Source organism: Giraffa tippelskirchi, chromosome 10 (genome assembly GCF_054371585.1).
Source record: "Giraffa tippelskirchi isolate mGirTip1 chromosome 10, T2T-mGirTip1v1.2.pri, whole genome shotgun sequence".
NCBI lineage: Eukaryota > Metazoa > Chordata > Mammalia > Artiodactyla > Giraffidae > Giraffa > Giraffa tippelskirchi.
Window position 1 is genome coordinate 136,578,034 of NC_137284.1, and position 17,250 is coordinate 136,595,283.

General features: G+C 52.1%; 1 protein-coding gene across 1 annotated transcript; it reads left to right on the forward strand.

Moving 5' to 3' along the window:
* The first annotated feature begins 402 nt into the window (after nucleotides 1-402).
* On the forward strand, nucleotides 403-13,255 carry IRF5 (interferon regulatory factor 5). Its single transcript, XM_081531279.1, has 9 exons — nucleotides 403-442; nucleotides 5,733-5,938; nucleotides 9,103-9,292; nucleotides 9,761-9,807; nucleotides 10,249-10,282; nucleotides 10,460-10,735; nucleotides 10,963-11,355; nucleotides 11,445-11,563; nucleotides 11,864-13,255. The coding sequence occupies exons 2-9, from the start codon at nucleotides 5,744-5,746 to the stop codon at nucleotides 12,101-12,103; spliced, it is 1,494 nt and encodes a 497-aa protein (XP_081387405.1). The 5' UTR covers nucleotides 403-442; nucleotides 5,733-5,743; the 3' UTR covers nucleotides 12,104-13,255.
* Nucleotides 13,256-17,250: the final 3,995 nt, after the last annotated feature.

Here is a 17,250-nt window from a genome sequence, read left to right on the forward strand (position 1 = left end):
CACCGATCTAGAGCTCCCGGAGGGACAGGCTAGAAAGTTCCCGGGCCCAGCTGATCACTGTTGGCAGGGTAGGGTAGGGGGCTGAGGTTGTCCAACGACTCTTGCGCCTCCAGACTTCTGAAGGAGCCCAGCAGTCCGTCCAGGCCACCGCGCTGCCGCGCGTCTCCGCCAGGCCCTGGGCTGCAGGGGAACCAGCCTGGCCCGGGGCTCAGCCCCGTCCCTCGGTCGCTGCGTCTGCTCGGGGACCCCAGGGTAGCTCTGTGGGACAGGGCGGGGCGCTGCCGGCTCACCAAGGTTGGGCGGCCGCGGCCCAGGGGCGGGGGCGGGTGATGCGGAAGTGGCAAGCGGGCGGGCGGACCCGCGTGGCTCCAGGACAGCGCAGCTCGGCCCCACCGCCTGGCCGGGGCTCCCGGGCGCAGCCGCGCGGGCGCACAGCAGACAGGTAGGTCCTGGCGGCCGCGCGCTCCTCTCCGCGCCCGCGGGGCACCTGCCGGCGGCGGGCTGGGGACTGAAGCGGGGCGGGCGCGCGGGAGGGGTCAGCGCCCGGCTCTTCCAGGTGCCCGAGCTCGGGGTGGGGAACGCCCAAGGCAGGACGCGCCTCGCCGTTGTGGGGGCCTCCAAGATGCCTCCTATGTCCTGATTAGAGTGGGGTGCCTCGCACCAGCAGCCTTGGTCCAGAAGGCACCCGAGGAGCCCGGAGGCGGGGGCGGCGGAGTCCGCACCGCTGCCAGGGGCTCCAGCTCTCCTGCTTCTCTCCCTTCTTCTCGCCTTCGCGGAGGATGGGCAGCGCCCGACTGCCATGGAATGGGCAGCGCCCAGCTTGGGCCATGGAGGGAAAGCCCCGATTCCCCCTAAAATTCTGTGGGCTCCGATCCCCCTTCCCCGGGCAGCCCTCCCCTCATCCCTTCCAGTAAGAGAATGAGGTTTCAGAGGTTCATTTCTCCCTGGATCTTAAGGCCAATGGCAAGAATTCGGGCAGAGAGTGGGTAGGAAGATGGTGTCAGGCGAGGCGCCGGCTGTCCTTTTACTTGCGGCGGAGAAAAGAAGGTGCTGACCCTCCTAAGCGAGAAGAACCACGGACGTGATACTTCATAGACTAGTTTCTCTACGGCCTTCCCCCGAACATAAGAAGGAAACAATCGAGAATCTAAAAGTGGAGGGAAAGTGAGACCAGTGTGACCGTGTTGCGGGATAGGAGACGGTGAACACCTGCGCGGCCCGGGAGCGCAGTTGTCTCTGTGGCCCCGGAGGCACCGGATCTGGCCCTGGGGAGCTGGGGCGGAGGGGACTTCCCTGGCTTCGCCGCCACCCTGCGCCCATCAGAGCGGGGATGAGGGCGGGGGCGCCACCACCCTGAGGAGCGGTCGGAGAGGCAGACCCTAAAGCAGCGCTCCGGGCCGGGGAGGCGGTGGGGGTAGTTCAGTGGGCTGGGCCGGGAGGCGCGGCCAAGCCGCCCCGGGCGGCACCTGCGGGGACGATCTTGAGAGCAGAGCCGAGCTGGGGCTCCCTGCGCGCCCAGAGCGGGGATGAGTGACCAGGACCAGTAAGGACGAGGGCGGGGTCGATGGAGAAAGCTAGAGTCTCCCGGGAGAGGCAGCCAGGCCAGAGCAGGGCTGGGTACTGGGGCTCCCAGCAAGTCAAGGGAAGCCTTGGGAAACCACCCTTTTTTTAACCCTGGGGTTTTCCCCCCTGCGCCTTGGCCTTACCCCACCGTGCCCCCAGAGGAAGCCGAGGGAAGCGTCTTAATGCCCGCATCTGCCGCCCTGGAGTCTCAGCTCATCTCCCCTGGAGGGGGAGGGGCTTAAGGTCTCGCTGGGCGAGGGCACCCATGCCTTCTCCAGGAGTTTGCGGGAAACGTCTGAATCAAATTCAGGAGGTGCGAGGGCTTGCTGATCGCGCACTACTGGGGGCTGCAGAGCCTCCTCCCCTCGGGGGTCCCTGGTACCCACAGTGTTTGGGCTTCCCTTGTGGCTGGCTCCTGGGACTTCAGGAGTTGTGGGGCCTGTGCATCTCCGGAGATGCACCTGAGCTGCCCCTTCCCCTATAATAGGGCCTTCCTCAGGTCCTCAGCAGGCCACTCCTCCTTTGGTGTTTCCATGGAAGCTGATGTATTCTCATCCGGCTTTCCCCCATCTTTCACAAGGCTAGCCTGGGGGCTGCAAACCTGCACAGCTGTTGAGGAGTCAGGGCAGACCCCCTGACCAGCCTGCATTCTGATGTGAAGTCAAGTCCTCCTCCCAGCAGCCACGAGGGGTGTGTGTGTGTGTGTGTGTATAGTTGCTCAGTTGTGTCTGACTCTTTGCGACCCCATGGACTATAGCCCACCAGGCTCCTCTGTCCAGGGGATTCTCCAGGCAAGAATACTGGAGTGGGTTGCCATGCCCTCCTCCAGGGGATCTTCCCCACCCAGAGATAGAACCTGATATTCTAGAACAGAGTATTGCAGGCAGATTCTTTACCTCATGAGCCACTTTCCTGGTGAGGGAGGGGTGTAGAATGTACTTTCTCAGGGCTGTGCTTCTGGGACCCCCTGGGAATCTGAGTGACTGCTTCTATCAGTAGGGAAGTAGGGATGGAGCGCAAAGGCACTGAAATTCAGAACTCCTGGCATTGGGATAGCTTACATCAGGTCTAAGTCCATCTCCAGGCAGGAAGAAGCCTCCTTGGGGAGCTGATGCTGAGCCTGGTCCTGATGCCCCTGGATGCAGGCAAACCTGTGGCTGAAGCTCCCTGTGTGGTATGCTGGGCAGACCCTCTCTTGGCCCTGGCCAGGCTTTTGGTGGGAGGCCCTCTCCAGAGCCCTTCCCTGTGCTGCTAGAAGGGGCTGCACCTTACTGCCAAGAGGTCAGAGCTTGTGTTGGAGAGCAGCGCAGCGGGACTCGCCCTGACTTCCTCCTTGCCCTGGGCAGAGAAATCGACCTTCCTGGCCTCCCAGTTCACCACCTCTGGCACAGCTGTAGGCCAGACCATGTGTGGGGATCATCAGGGAAGCTTGCCTTGCCTTCTGTCAATAGAATTTTCCTCAGTCCACCTTCTCGCAGCCAGAATGGCCTGCTGCTGTGACTGTCTGTTCTAGGACCCAGGCTTTTGGAAGGCGTGGGGATGCTCCAGGCACAAGTTGGATGAAGCTCTCCAACGCTGTGAATCACAACACGGACGATGACTGCCAGTGGGCTTGAGGGTTGGGGGATGGGCTACAGGATGAGAGACGGAGCATTTGGTCGGGGGGACCCAAATGTGATTTTCTCCACATCCCTTCCTTCCCCCAGCTCACAGTGAGTCAGGTTTCTGAGTTGTCCGGTCTGGCCACTTTCATTTCCCCTGGGGCTGGGTGGAGGCTAGTGCAGAAAGGGGAACCGAGCCACCCATCTTCTGAGACCTGGGGACAGGGCCAGGTTCTCTCCCACCCTCTCTGTCCCAGCCCAGCGCTGGGCACTGCTCTGGGGAGAGGTCCACAGATGAGAATCCTCAGCAGCGTGGAGGTGGCATTTAGCCGCCACAACCCAGAAAGGTGCTGGGCAGGGAATTTCAGGGGACATTCTGAGGCAGGCCTGGATGATGGTGTGTGTGTGTGTGTGTGTGTGTGTATGTTTCTGTGTCCCAGTGCAGGCCAGGAAGCCCACCAAGACTTGTGTACTCCAGAAACCTTTGCTCCCAGCAACAGTCCAGCCTGTGGTTGGGGGGCTTTAGGTGTCAGAAGGTTCTTCAGCAAGGATGTAGTCTGTCTCAGGGGAGGCTGTCTTGGTGTTGACTTGAACCCTAGTCTTTCTGCCACACGGTGGTATCTTTCTTTCCCACCCCACTGAGTGTTTACATCAGCCACCCAGATACCTCATTTCCTTCAGTCATCCCTTCCCTGACAGGCCTGCCCCGCTCAGACCCTCACCTGCCTCACAGGCCTCACAGCTTTCCTCTTAGGTATGGTCTCACCTTTGAGTCAGAGGAGGATCCTGGGGAGAGCAGGGTTGGTTGGTTGGGGTGGCAGTGGGGGGGGGCAATAAACAGCTGGAGGACGGATGCTTGCAACATCTGGCTGGCCTTCCTTAGGTCCTACTTTGGTCCAGTAAATGAAGATGCCCAGGAGGGGTGAGTGGTGAGGAAGAAAGAACCAGAGGCAGTCCTGCCCTTGAAGAGGTTGCCCACGGACCTGAAAAATAAGAAGATGTCCGGGTGGGGGAGGCAATGCAGGGCGGAATAAGAGCCCCACTTGTCTCCATGGAGAAGAGTTCAGGGCGGCCCGTGGTGCTCTGGAGAGGGAGGTGTGAGTGTTGGGGGACCCAGCTCGGAGGGCTAGTGTTGGCACCCTTGTTCCAGGAAGCATGACTTCTGGGAAAGATTCCAGCCCACCCCATCCCTATGCCACCCTCCCTCTCCGTCACTTGTGGAGCATCTTCTACAGGGGATGGATGTACCAAGGAAGTGGGAGAGGAGTGTGGTGCCCGCACAGTGTGTGTCCTCTTACACACACAATTGCATGCTCACCTAACTCACATGTGCTCAGAAACCTAGGGCCCAGGGTGGGAGGCAGCCTCGTTTCTCATCATGGCTCAGCCCTTTGTTCCTTCCTTGCCCATCGACAGAGTCTCCTCTGAGTCTCAGGATGGGGAGCTATGATGGCTCCGTCCCTTCTGTCACTGACCCTGGGCTCACAGGTGAGGGGCAAGTGCAGGGGAGAAACCACACAGGAATGGAGCAGAGTTAGAGCGGGCTCAGGACAGTGACGCGAAGTTTCGGTTCGGGGTCTGGAGAGGAGCTGGCAGGTGGAAGGGAGGAGGCAGGGATTCCCTGTGGCCAGCGGGCCTGTGACTAGGGAGGCAAGACTGTGGCCCGGGGGTGGAGGTGGCACTCGCTCCCGTGGGGACCCTATCTTTGTGGATCCCACAGCAAACATAATGTGCTGCTGAATGAATGCATGGTTTGAATGCATGGTTGGTGGAGGAACCAGAGTCTAGGAAATTGCTGCCTTGAAAAGCGGAAGTTCTAAGTTTGGTGGCCACCGTCCTTGCCAGCAATGCAGGCAGTAGATGGAGTTGGCTCATGGGATTTCTTTCAAGATGTCCTGGTCAGGGGAGGATGGGAAGCTTCATCCCTGAGGGAAACCGAGGAAGGAAGGAAGCTCTGAGGACTGGGTGTGGAAACCCCTCCCTGACTCACAGGTTCTGCCTTGTCTTAGTGGGGTTTCTTGGAAGTTGGTTTGGTGAGGGAGAGGGAGGGGGATAGGGGAAGCAGGAAGAAAGCTAAGCAAGGATGTGGGCTCAGCCGGAGACTGGCTTCAGTTAGAACCTGTGGGGACCCTGAGTGCACATTTGCTCCACCTAAAGCCAGGGGACCGGCCCTTTGTCCCTGTGTGTGTCACTGTGGGCTCTCCCCCAAAGAGGGGAGGGTGGGCCTGGCCCTGCAGTGGGGTAGCTGAGGGCAGTTCTCCGGCAATGGGCAGCTACGTGCTGTGTTTGGACTCACAGCAGGGGAATTGCTGCCCCACCGGGCACAGGACATCTGGGTGGGACACCCACAGTGTCCACTACAGCTGTGTACCCCTCCTTCCTTTCCCTCAAACACAAAGCCCAGACGCAGGGACCTTGTGACAGGAAAGCTGATGGCTGCAGAGGAGAGCTGACTTAAGCATCTGGACAGGCTGGAGAGGCTCCGGCCTCCTGTGCTGGGAGGAAGGGAGAGTCCTACGGGCCATGGCTCAGCCCCCTGATGTGTCCGCCCCCTGCTCTCTCCGGCAGACGCCTGTGCCATGAACCAGCCGGCCCCCGCAGCCCTGCCTCCGCCCCGCCGCGTGCGGCTGAAGCCCTGGCTGGTGGCCCAGGTCAACAGCTGCCAGTACCCAGGGCTTCAGTGGGTCAACGGGGAAAAGAAATTGTTTTACATCCCCTGGCGCCATGCCACGCGGCATGGTCCCAGCCATGACGGAGATAACACCATCTTCAAGGTAAGCCCTGGGCCTCTGAAGGCCCTTCCCTAGAGAGGACTCCCCCTACATCACACTGGCCACTCTTTCAGCTGCCTTGCGGCCGGCGACCCCAGGCTGGGGCTAAGGGACAGCAGGCATCACCACTGGGCAAACTTTCTAACCCGATCCCCGGAGCAAGGTGAGGACTGAGGGGCCCCAGGAGACCTTCTGGTAACTCCTCCTCCTCTTCCTCTTTGTACTTTTTCATCACATGTGAGTGCCTGTCCAGGGTGCACACTTGGTGTACACATGCGCTTAAAGGACTGCAGAATTCCCCCATAATCTTAATACTATGAATATTTTTTTGCTTGTATTATCTATCAGTTTTCTCCATGTGTATATGAAGTGCAAAGATGGAATCAAGCTATAGATTCTATTTTGTAACCTGCATTTTCCACCCAACATCAGGACCGGCTTTTCTACTCCAACAAATGCCACATTCAAATGCCACTGAATGTTCCATCGGAGCAGGGGGCACACTTAGTTACTGAGTCCCAGATTTTAAACACCTCAAGTTGCTTTCAGTGTCTCCATGTTGAAGACTGAACTGCCATGGGCACCCTCTAAACTCTTATCCTTGGCACATCTCAAATGGTTTTCTTTGGGATTAGTTCCTAGAGTTAAGCACTTCTGGGTTGAAGAGAAGGCTTATTTTTAAAGTTTTGGCCATGTATTGCTTAGTCTTTGCACTTAGTGTTTGTCTTTTCAAGGTTCCTTTCAAATCCATTTCTTATTTTTGAATAAGTAACATGGTCTCATAATTCAACATTTAAAACAGTGTAAAATGCAAAAAGTCTCCCAGATGGGAGATGGTCCTCTAGCCACCCAGTGTCCTCCTTTGGGAGAGTTTGTATTCTCAGTTTCTTGTTTATCCTTCCTGAGGGATTTTTGTCCATATACAAGCAAATATGTGCCTATCCTTTCCCCTACTTTTGACAAAAATGGTAGATGTTTACATCTTCTTCTGCACCTCATTTTTTGAAGATTACAACATGTCAGTATATAAAAAACTTCCTCCTTTTTTTTTTCTTGTTGCCCAATATTCCATTATATGGGTTGGCCATAATTTAACCAGCCCCCATTGATGGACATTTAGATAATTGGGGGTCTTTTTCTTTTAGAAACAGAGCTGCAATGAATAAGCTTGTATGTGCAAGCTTTTGTGTGGCTGCATCTTTATCTGTCGGATAAATTCCCAGAAGTCAAATTACTGGGTTAAAGGATGGAAACATGTGTAATCCTGAGATCAACCAAGTTTAGTTCAGTCGCTCAGTCGTGTCCGACTCTTTACGACCCCATGAATCGCAGCACGCCAGGCCTCCCTGTCCATCACCAACTCCCAGAGTTTACCCAAACCCATGTCCATCGAGTCAGTGATGCCATCCAACCATCTCATCCTCTGTTGTCCTTCTCCTCCTGCCCCCAATCCTTCCCAGCATTAGGGTCTTTTCCAATGAGTCAACTCTTCGCATCAGGTAGCCAAAGTATTGGAGTTTCAGCTTCAACATCAGTCCTTCCAGTGAACACCCAGGATTGATCTCCTTTAGGATGGACTGGTTGGATCTCCTTGCAGTCCAAGGGACTCTCAAGAGTCTTCTCCAACACCACAGTTCAAAAGCATCAATTCTCCGGCGCTTAGCTTTCTTCACCGTCCAACTCTCACATCCATACATGACCACTGGAAAAACATAGCCTTGACTAGATGGACCTTTGTTGGCAAAGTAATGTCTCTGCTTTTAAATATGCTATCTAGGTTGGTCATAACCTTCCTTCCAAGGAGTAAGCTTCTTTTAATTTCATGGCTGTAACCACCATCAGCAGTGATTTTGGAGCCCCCAAAAATAAAGTCTGACACTGTTTCCCCATCTATTTCCCATGAAGTGATGGGGCCAGATGCCATGATCTTAGTTTTCTGAACGTTGAGCTTTAAGCCAACTTTTTCACTCTCCTCTTTCACTTTCATCACGAAGCCCTTAAGTTCTTCTTCACTTTCTGCCATAAGGGTGGTATCATCTGCATATCTGAGGTTATTGATATTTCTCCCGGCAATCTTGATTCCAGCTTGTGTTTCATCCAGCCCAGCGTTTCTCATGATGTACTCTGCATATAAGTTAAATAAGCAGGGTGACAATATACAGCCTTGATGGACTCCTTTTCCTATTTGGAACCAGTCTGTTGTTCCATGTCCAGTTCTAACTGTTGCTTCCTGACCTGCATACAGGTTTCTCAAGAGACAGGTCAGATGGTCTGGTATTCCCATCTCTTTCAGAATTCTCCACAGTTTATTGTGTTCCACACAGTCAAAGGCTTTGGCATAGTCAATAAGGCAGAAATAGATGTTTTTCTGGAACTCTCTTGCTTTTTCAATGATCCAGCAGATGTTGGCAATTTGATCTCTGGTTCCTCTGCCTTTTCTAAAACCAGCTTGAACATCTGTAAGTTCACGGTTCACGTATTGCTGAAGCCTGGCTTGGAGAATTTTGAGTATTACTTTACTTGCAAATTACCCTCCAAAATAACAGTACCGGGAGTTCCCTGGTGATCTAATGGTTGGGACTCGAGTGCTTTCACTGCCATGGCCCAATTCAATCCCTGGTCAGGGAGCTGAGATCCCACAAGCCACATGGAGAGGCCAAAAAAAAAAATCATTATCATAATAATACCAACAGCCGAAGTGTACAGAGTCCATCCCAAGGGGAGACACAGTTCAGAGAGCGTTATGGGCATTAGGCCTGAGTCTTCACTACCACACTGTGAGGCAGGTGCTGTGATGGGGAGACCAAAACAAAGAGAGGCAAAGTGACATGGCCCTGGCACACAGGTGGCGGTGGCAGATTCTGATCCAAACCCAGTTCTTCTCCAGACCCCTCTTATCCACCATGTTATCCCATCCTCCTTAGAGATTATACCTGTTTGTCACCTAAGACCAGTGAATATGGTGCCTTTCAGAGCATCGAGATTTCTTCTAGCTTGTTGGAGCCTTAAGAGACTGGCTTCCTAACTCCCATTTTGCAGATGGGCGCTGGGCTCGGTCTGTGTGATGGTCTCACCCACAGCAGTGGCTCCCACCCTGGCCCAGAGGGGCTGGGCTTTGGTGAGGGGCGAGGTTCTCCGTGGTCGTCTGTCTTGTCTTCCTGCCCTAGGCCTGGGCCAAGGAGACGGGGAAGTACACCGAGGGGGTGGACGAGGCCGATCCGGCCAAGTGGAAGGCCAACCTGCGCTGTGCCCTGAACAAGAGCCGTGACTTCCGCCTCATCTATGACGGGCCCCGGGACATGCCGCCTCAGCCCTACAAGATCTATGAGGTCTGCTCCAATGGCCCGGCTCCCGCAGGTATCCTGCCTGGCTGTGTGTGGGCCACCGAAGGGGCTAAGCATGGAGGCCTGGGGCCCCTCCAGCGTGCAGTGGTTGGGGATGTGCTGCTCGGGCAGAAACCCAGGGCTCTCAGGAGTGGATCCCTGGTGAGGCTAGGAGCGGCTTGGCATGGACCAGGCCCCTCCCCACCCCGGGTTTGATTTCCTCACCCCATCCTGGTTCTTGGCTCCAGTGAATATAGGTTGGGTGACCCAGGGAGGGGAGCACCGTGGGGTCAGGGGCGGTGTCCCCAGTGATTGCTGGCAGTGTCCCCAGTGATTGCTGGCGGTGTCCCCAGTGATTGCTGGTTGTGTCCCCAGTGATTGCTGGCGGCCCTTCCCTCTGGGCAGCTCTGGGCAGGAGAGAAGCCACCTGGAACCCTGAAGGCCTTCCTCCCTCTCCCGCACTGACTCACTTTGGGTCTTTCATTTCTGTCTCCCTCTGCAGAGTCACAGCCTAGTGAGGATAACGCTGAGGAGGAAGAAGAGGAGGAGGTGAGCTTGGGGCCTCACGAGGCCTGACTGCTTGTCCCACTCCGCTGGAGGACTGGGCAGTTCCATTCCTCTGGAGCCTGCTGCCATTTTTGCAGCCCTTCTCTGGGTTTCTTCTCTTGGGATTCTGGGGACAGGAACAAAGTCACCACCTGAACCTCCCTGGGACTCTGTTGGTAGAAAACATGCTCACGCATGGTCTCAGCCTCAGTAGTTGGGGCTTAGTAGGTATTTCCACCTGCAGAAGCAGAAACTGGGGCACCAAGAGCTTACCGACATGCCTGGGATGGCAGAGCTGGGCCTGAGGGTCTGGCCTCGCCTAAGCTGAAGAACAGGGAGTTGCCTTGTGGGTCTCATTCTTCAGCACTGGATCAGTTTTAATAACCTGTCCTCCCTTCTCTCTCTGGCCTCCTCCCTCCTCCTTTGCCTGTGTCTTCTCTTCAGCTCCAGAAGATGTTACCAGGCCTGACCATCACAGGTGGGGCTGGGAGGTGGTGTGGTTGGGGGTCTAGTATAAGGAGGAGCTGTGGGGACCACAGGTACCTGGGAGGGGGCTGAAGGGAGGCTGGGGGATGGCCCAGGGCTGGGAGTAGGTGAGCCTGGAGGCAGTTGCTAGAAGTGACATTAAAATTTTGTCCACTCCCACCTTCTATAGAAGCAGTGCAGCCTGGCCCTGCCATGGCACCCTATTCTTTACCCAAAGAGGATATCAAGTGGCCACCTACTCTCCAGGCGCCTGTGGTGTTGGCCCCCCCTGCTCCAGGCCCCAACCTGCTGGTCCCTGCTCCTGGCAACGCCACTGACTTTGGGGAGGTGTTTTCTGAGGTCCTGCCGAGCTCGCACCCACAGCCTGGGCCCCTGTCTACCAGCCTGCCCTCCACAGGCGAACAACTCCTGCCCGACTTGTTGATCAGCCCCCACATGCTGCCTCGTAAGAACCCATAGGAGGAGGGGGAGGGGGCAGGGAGGAGCAGCTGGGAGGGTGGAGGATGAAGAGAAGAACAAAAATGTCCATACCAGTCCTTTGGCTGCGAGGGAAGTGGGGAGGACTGATGACGGCCTGGCCACAGGGCAGAGAGGGCAGAGAAGATCAGTGGGCGGCAGAATGGGGAGGCATGGGGCTCATAGGCGGGGCTGGCCTGCCCCTCTGTCCTGCAGTGACCGACCTGGAGATCAAGTTCCAATACCGGGGGCGGCCACCCCGGGCCCTCACCATCAGCAACCCTCACGGCTGCCGGCTCTTCTACAGCCAACTGGAGGCCACCCAGGAGCAGGTGGAGCTCTTTGGCCCCGTGAGCCTGGAGCAAGTGCGCTTCCCCAGCCCCGAGGACATCCCCAGCGAGAAGCAGCGCTTTTATACCAACCAGCTGCTGGACGTCCTGGACCGTGGGCTCATCCTTCAGCTACAAGGCCAGGATCTGTATGCCATCCGCCTGTGCCAGTGCAAGGTGTTCTGGAGCGGGCCCTGCGCCTCAGCCCATGGCTCGCACCCCAACCCCATCCAGCGGGAGGTCAAGACCAAGCTCTTCAGCCTAGAGGACTTTCTCAATGGTGAGGGCCCCACCTCGTGTTCCCTTGGGTCTCTTTTCGTCCGGGGGCCTGGTGCCCACCTCTGACTAAGGGTCTCGATCTCAATGCAGAGCTCATCCTATTCCAGAAGGGCCAGACCAACACCCCACCTCCGTTTGAGATCTTCTTCTGCTTTGGGGAGGAGTGGCCAGACTGCAAACCCCGGGAGAAGAAGCTCATCACTGTACAGGTATACTCCCGTCATCAACCCCCCGAACTCTGCTTTGAATATTGGGGGATCCTGGGCCCTTGCCCCAGGGTGGAGGGGCAGGGCTGTCTGAGTAGTGTGAATTCAGCGGTCAGAGTTAATTGAGGACCGGTGCTACTCACACATAAGCTGCCTTTTTACGAAGTAGAAATTGGTGCCCCTTCTTCTGGCGGATGTAAACTACCATCTGCCCCCTGGTGGATCCCCTCATGCATAACTCGATCAGACAGCCCTGCCGATCCAGACAGTTCACCCAGTCCCGTCTCCTCTTCACCCGCTTAGGTGGTACCTGTAGCAGCCCGGCTGTTGCTGGAAATGTTCTCGGGGGAGCTTTCTTGGTCAGCTGATAGCATCCGGCTACAGATCTCAAACCCAGACCTCAAAGACCGCATGGTGGAACAGTTCAAGGAGCTCCATCACATCTGGCTGTCCCAGCAGCATCTGCAGCCTGTGGCCCAAACCCCTGCCATGCCAGGCCTCAGTGTTGCACAGGGACCCTGGCACCCAGTTGGCATGCAGTAAGGAGGCTGCAGGCAGTGACTGGCCCAGGTTTCCTGGGTGGCTGTGCAGAGATGTGGAGGGCGAGAGTTCCCAGGGGCACCTGATGAGCAGCAGGGTCCTATCTTGTCTCCAGAAGCGGATCTGGGTCATGAAGAAGAGGGAAAAGAGGCCCGAGTTCCAGGTTCTCTTCAGAAGCTGAGGGAAGCTGGAAGCCAGTTTTGCTTTGAGGACTCTGTCTTCCTGCATATGTCTCTCCTGGATTGGCTCTGGGGGAACTCGGCCATCAGTACTAGCGTGGAGGGAAGGAGCTCCACCAACTCAGGGGGCCTAGTTGTACAGAGGGAGTTGCCCCAGAGGAGTCCCTTCTTGTGTCTGCCTCATTTCTTCTAGCAAGAAGAGCCAAGTGCTGGGGGTCAGACCTCCCTGGCAGGTCCTCTGCAGGGCATGGGCCTGATTTTGGAGTTCCCTAGCTTTAGCGTTGATCCCCTGGGGGAGGAAATGGCAGCCTACTCCAGTATTCTTGCCTGGAAAATCCCATGAACAGAGGAGCCTGCTGGGCTAGAATTCATGGGTTCACAGTCAGACATGACTGAGTGACTGAGCGTGCGCACACGCGCGCACACACACACACACACACACACACGCACGCAGCTTGAGCCTCATTTCCTCACAACATCCAGAGACAGATAAAGTATTACACCAGATACTAAGTCTGGCAGCTACCTCCCTTGAGAGAATAAGAACCTGGGATAGGAAGGGGACATTTATGTATTTTTGGATTAATAAATATTAAAAACAGACTCAGTTATTATTTTTCAGTACCAGTTGCTCCCATGCTGTTCTACTGGACCATATTTCTCCTGCCAGCTAGCTCTCTTTACCCCAGCGCCTGCCCTCCTGCTCTGGGGCTGTTGACACAGGGAGGGCCTGCCTTCCAGGCTGATGAGTCAGTGGGGCCTTCACAAGCACTCGGCTGGCTGGCTTTGCTTTCCAGGAGGAAGCCGGCTGAAGCAAGGGCGTGGACTTTTACATGTGTGCAGAGTGTAAGATCCTGTCCAAATCAATTTTCCCATAAGAAATGGTGAAACGGGGGGCTGGATCTCAACTAAGGACCATTACTATCTGTTATCCTCATGTATATTCATATGCTATTAAATATATTAGGACAATGCATACAAATTGGGAGCTCACTATTTAAATCTGGCTTACAGATGTAATTTTCTGACCTGAACAATTTTGCTGTTATCTTTTTATTATGGAATATTTTTAACATCTATGAAAGTAGGGAGAATGGTATAAAATTCCCATGTAGCAGCTTCAATAATTATCATAGTCTTTTTCATCTAAATTCCCAACACTACAGTGGATAATATTGTGCATATTTATGTCTTTTTATTACTTTTGCCTGTATATCTTTAGGATGGATCCACAGAAATGGGATTTCTGGGCCAAAGGATAAAAATGTGTCTAATTTTAGATATTGGAAAAATCCAGATAAATTTCTGAGTGTAGCTGTTTCTCCGCAATCTGAACAGATTATAATGTCAATTTTTTGGATTTTTGCCAATCTGATAGGTGAGAAATAGTATCTCTACCATTTCTCATTATGGACAAGGAAGGATGAGTATCTTCATATGGTTAAGTGGCCTGTGCAGATTTTAATGATTTAAAAAAAAAATAATAGAGTGCCTATATAACCCACACCCAGTTTCCCCAATTGTTAACATCTTACACTATACCTTACATTACTATGGAACATTTGTCACAACTAATGAAACAAAATGAATACATCATTATTAACTAAATTCTACTCTTTATTCAGATTTCATTAGTTTTTAATCTCATACTTTTTCTATTCTAGCACTCTATCCAAAGGATCACATTACATTTAGTGATGTCTCCCCAGCCACCACTGATTTAAACTGTTTCTGACTTCCCTGGTTTTTGATGACTTGGAGGGTACATTTTAGAATATCTCTCATGTTTTTTTGCAAGGAAGACACAGAGATGAAGAGCCATTCTCACCAGAGTAGATGAAATAACGAAGTAGGCGATCATCCCTGGACTGACTTCTCCAATACTGCAGGCAGAGCAGTGGGTGCTGAGGATCCTCCTTTGGCTTCTACTTACATTTTGATTTCTTAAATAAAACAAAAATGAAAGCAAAAACCAAAAACCCCCAGCACACTTGGCCATCATTTCCTATAGGGTAACTGTGTTGTAGTAGCCAGCGGTGGATGAAACACTAGCCGCTCCACTCCCGCCCCCTCCCCGCTCTGCCGGCCCCACGATAGCAGATATTGAATATCATTAAGTTCCAGAGTTAAAGCCAGGACGTGTTGCCATTCACTGCTCCCTAGCTACCAGGCTCCAGTTCCACTTGGTAATGGCCTTTGCCCTGGTGGCCTCTGCTAGTGTGCAGGTTGGAATCCACAGAATACTGATGCTCATGGACCCGGGGGTGAATACACCTCTTTAGCATCTGGTAGTTTCCCTCAATTCTTCAAGGCCCCTCCTCCCAAGTTCATCCTTGTATCCAACATAATACTCCCTTTTAATTCAAGACTCCTTCCTCTTATTCAGCTTTTCACTAACCTGAAGAACTTCTCAGTCTTTATCCAGTAGGAGAGAATATTGATAGCTTTCCCTCATTTTTGTCAGAGAAAAGTTCTCACGAGGCAACCTTCTCACTTGCTAGTAATACATCTCACCAAAATTGGGCATACCTTGTTGCAAAATCTTGGATATTTAACTTCTCTGGATTTTGGCTTTCATCCTTGTAGAATGACTTAGTACCAGGGCTACACAAGGTGGACACGTACTTCACATTCATGAGATGTGGATGCCATCCAAAAGATCCTATCTTATTTACAGTACACTCTCAAGTTATTGATCTTTATAGAACAGGTATATAAAAATTACAAGTTACTTCTCCTTAGTAAAATCTTGGTGGGAATAGGCCCAGTGGGTGATTTGTGTTTCACACAATCATGACTAAAATCTCTTGGCTAAGTCAGTCATGGAAATAAGGGAACAGCTCCGTGGGAACTTTATGGCAGGTGAAGTCAGGTGTAAGACTCCTTCTACTTCCACTAGACAATGTCAAGAAGGAAGATAGTATTATATTAGGATACCTGATCCCAAACAGTTCCCTTTTAAACTGAAATACAGGTGGGTATCCTTGCTATGCCAAAAGTTGTTAGCAAGACTATTTGTGTATGCAGTAGTCTAAAGCAATCTGACACTGAAGAGTAAGCAGTAAGAACCATTAATAAGAGTTCTGGTTTTCAATACTGTAGCTGTGGAGATGCTCTTGATATATACTAAGATATATATTCCAAAGGCTATTTTTTGGTGGCTGGGGAGTCGTATTAAGTCTTCCACATTTTCCAGGCCCAGATACAACTTTCTGTGATAAAAGCCAAATTCCTTAAACAGACCAAAGTCAATGGGTCATTGTAAGGACCTAAGGCTGAATTAGGCTTCAAAATTTTGTTTAGCCAGAAAATGAGCAGGATGGCTAAGGTAACATGCTGATACCCAGAATTTGATCATCTTATTCCAAATACTGTTCCATACTCAAGTTTTTTTCTCCACTTGTAACACTGCCTCTTTAGAGAATAAAACTCGGAGCTGATATTATGCAGAGAGGTTTGTTTCAAGGACTCCAAATGCTAGATGCAACTTTGTGGTCAAGGTTATTAGCTCTAAGCTCAATTACTATAACATACTGTATGATCTCATTTACATAAAGCTCAGGAAAATGCAAACTAATCCACAATGACAGGAGAGCAGTGGCTACCTGAGTGCGGAGGAGGATAGGAAGAGGCATGAAGAACCTTTTGGGAAAAGAACTTATGTTCATTGTCTTTATGATTTTATGTGTGTACCCTGTGTCAAAGCTTACCAACTGTATACCTTAAACACGTGCAGCTTATTTTATGTCAATGACACTCCATTACAGGGCTCTTTTTGTTTTTTTTAAGATTGACTATTCAGTAGTTAGGAAACGATCTACTTGGATGGCCACTCCAAAAAGAACACACTACATTTTGTTTAACATGCCAAGTGACCCATTCTCTTGCCCAGTGAGGCCATACGGGAGGACAGAATGTAGCAGGAGTTTTAGGGTAAGCTGGAAGAATGAAAGATGCAGAGCAAGCCACTCCCCTGAAATATGAAGGGTCTGGGCAGTGGGCAGGGCCTGGCTTTCAACCTCCGTACCCAGACATCAATTAGAGAACAACTTATTCACTCAGGCAGTCACCAGCTGTACCATCTCAGATTTATGAGGCAGTGAAAGGAAGGAAAAACAAACACTGATTAAATTTTAAAAATTTATTGTTTTTTTCTTTTGTTGCTGTTGATTTGTTCTTGAGATGGCGACACCACCAGACAGAACATGTCCTCGTGTCTAGTGCCTGTGCAGGGCTACAATTTCTTTAAAGCATCAGGGCTTGCTTCAGCTTTCCTCTCCTGCCTCACCCCCCATGAAGTCAAATAATTTACACATTTTTTAGTAATACAGTTAGCCCTGTAAACACTTTTTTCCATTCTCCCACCTTCCGTTTTCCTCTCTCAAGTCTATGGGTAAAAAATTAACTAAAAAGGAAAAAAACTTTAAAAAAGTATTTATATCCCACTCACCCTAATTTTGGCTCTTCTCTCCAAAGATGACAACCCAAGGTAGACTGGAAGTGGACTTAAAGAGACTGAATCGGGTCAGAGTTGGGGTATACATGAATTTTGGCCCTGGTAGGTCCTAGTATCATTGATGTGACCATGATAAAAAGCAGAACAGGCTCTTTGCTTACTTCTTCTTATGTGAACAACTCTAAAGGTGAGAAACAGTTGGGAACAGACATGAGTTGGGACACGAGGAGAAATTTCTACTCACTTTCATTAAAAGAGGAAGGGGAAAGGAAGAGAGAAGGAAAGGAAAAAATAGAAAACCTTAAGAGATGATCCTGACCCTTTCCTTCCAATTGCAGCCGTTTAATTCATTTGAATTCCCATCTCCCCTAAGTAAATGTTTTTGCTTCACAGAAAGTTTTGTAATTTTATTTTTCCGTGTGCACACATGCGTGGTAGCATGTGTGTGTGTAGGTGCATGTATGTATGTGTGTGGGTCATTTGCTACCAGGAGAATGTTTCAACTGTAGTTTCAG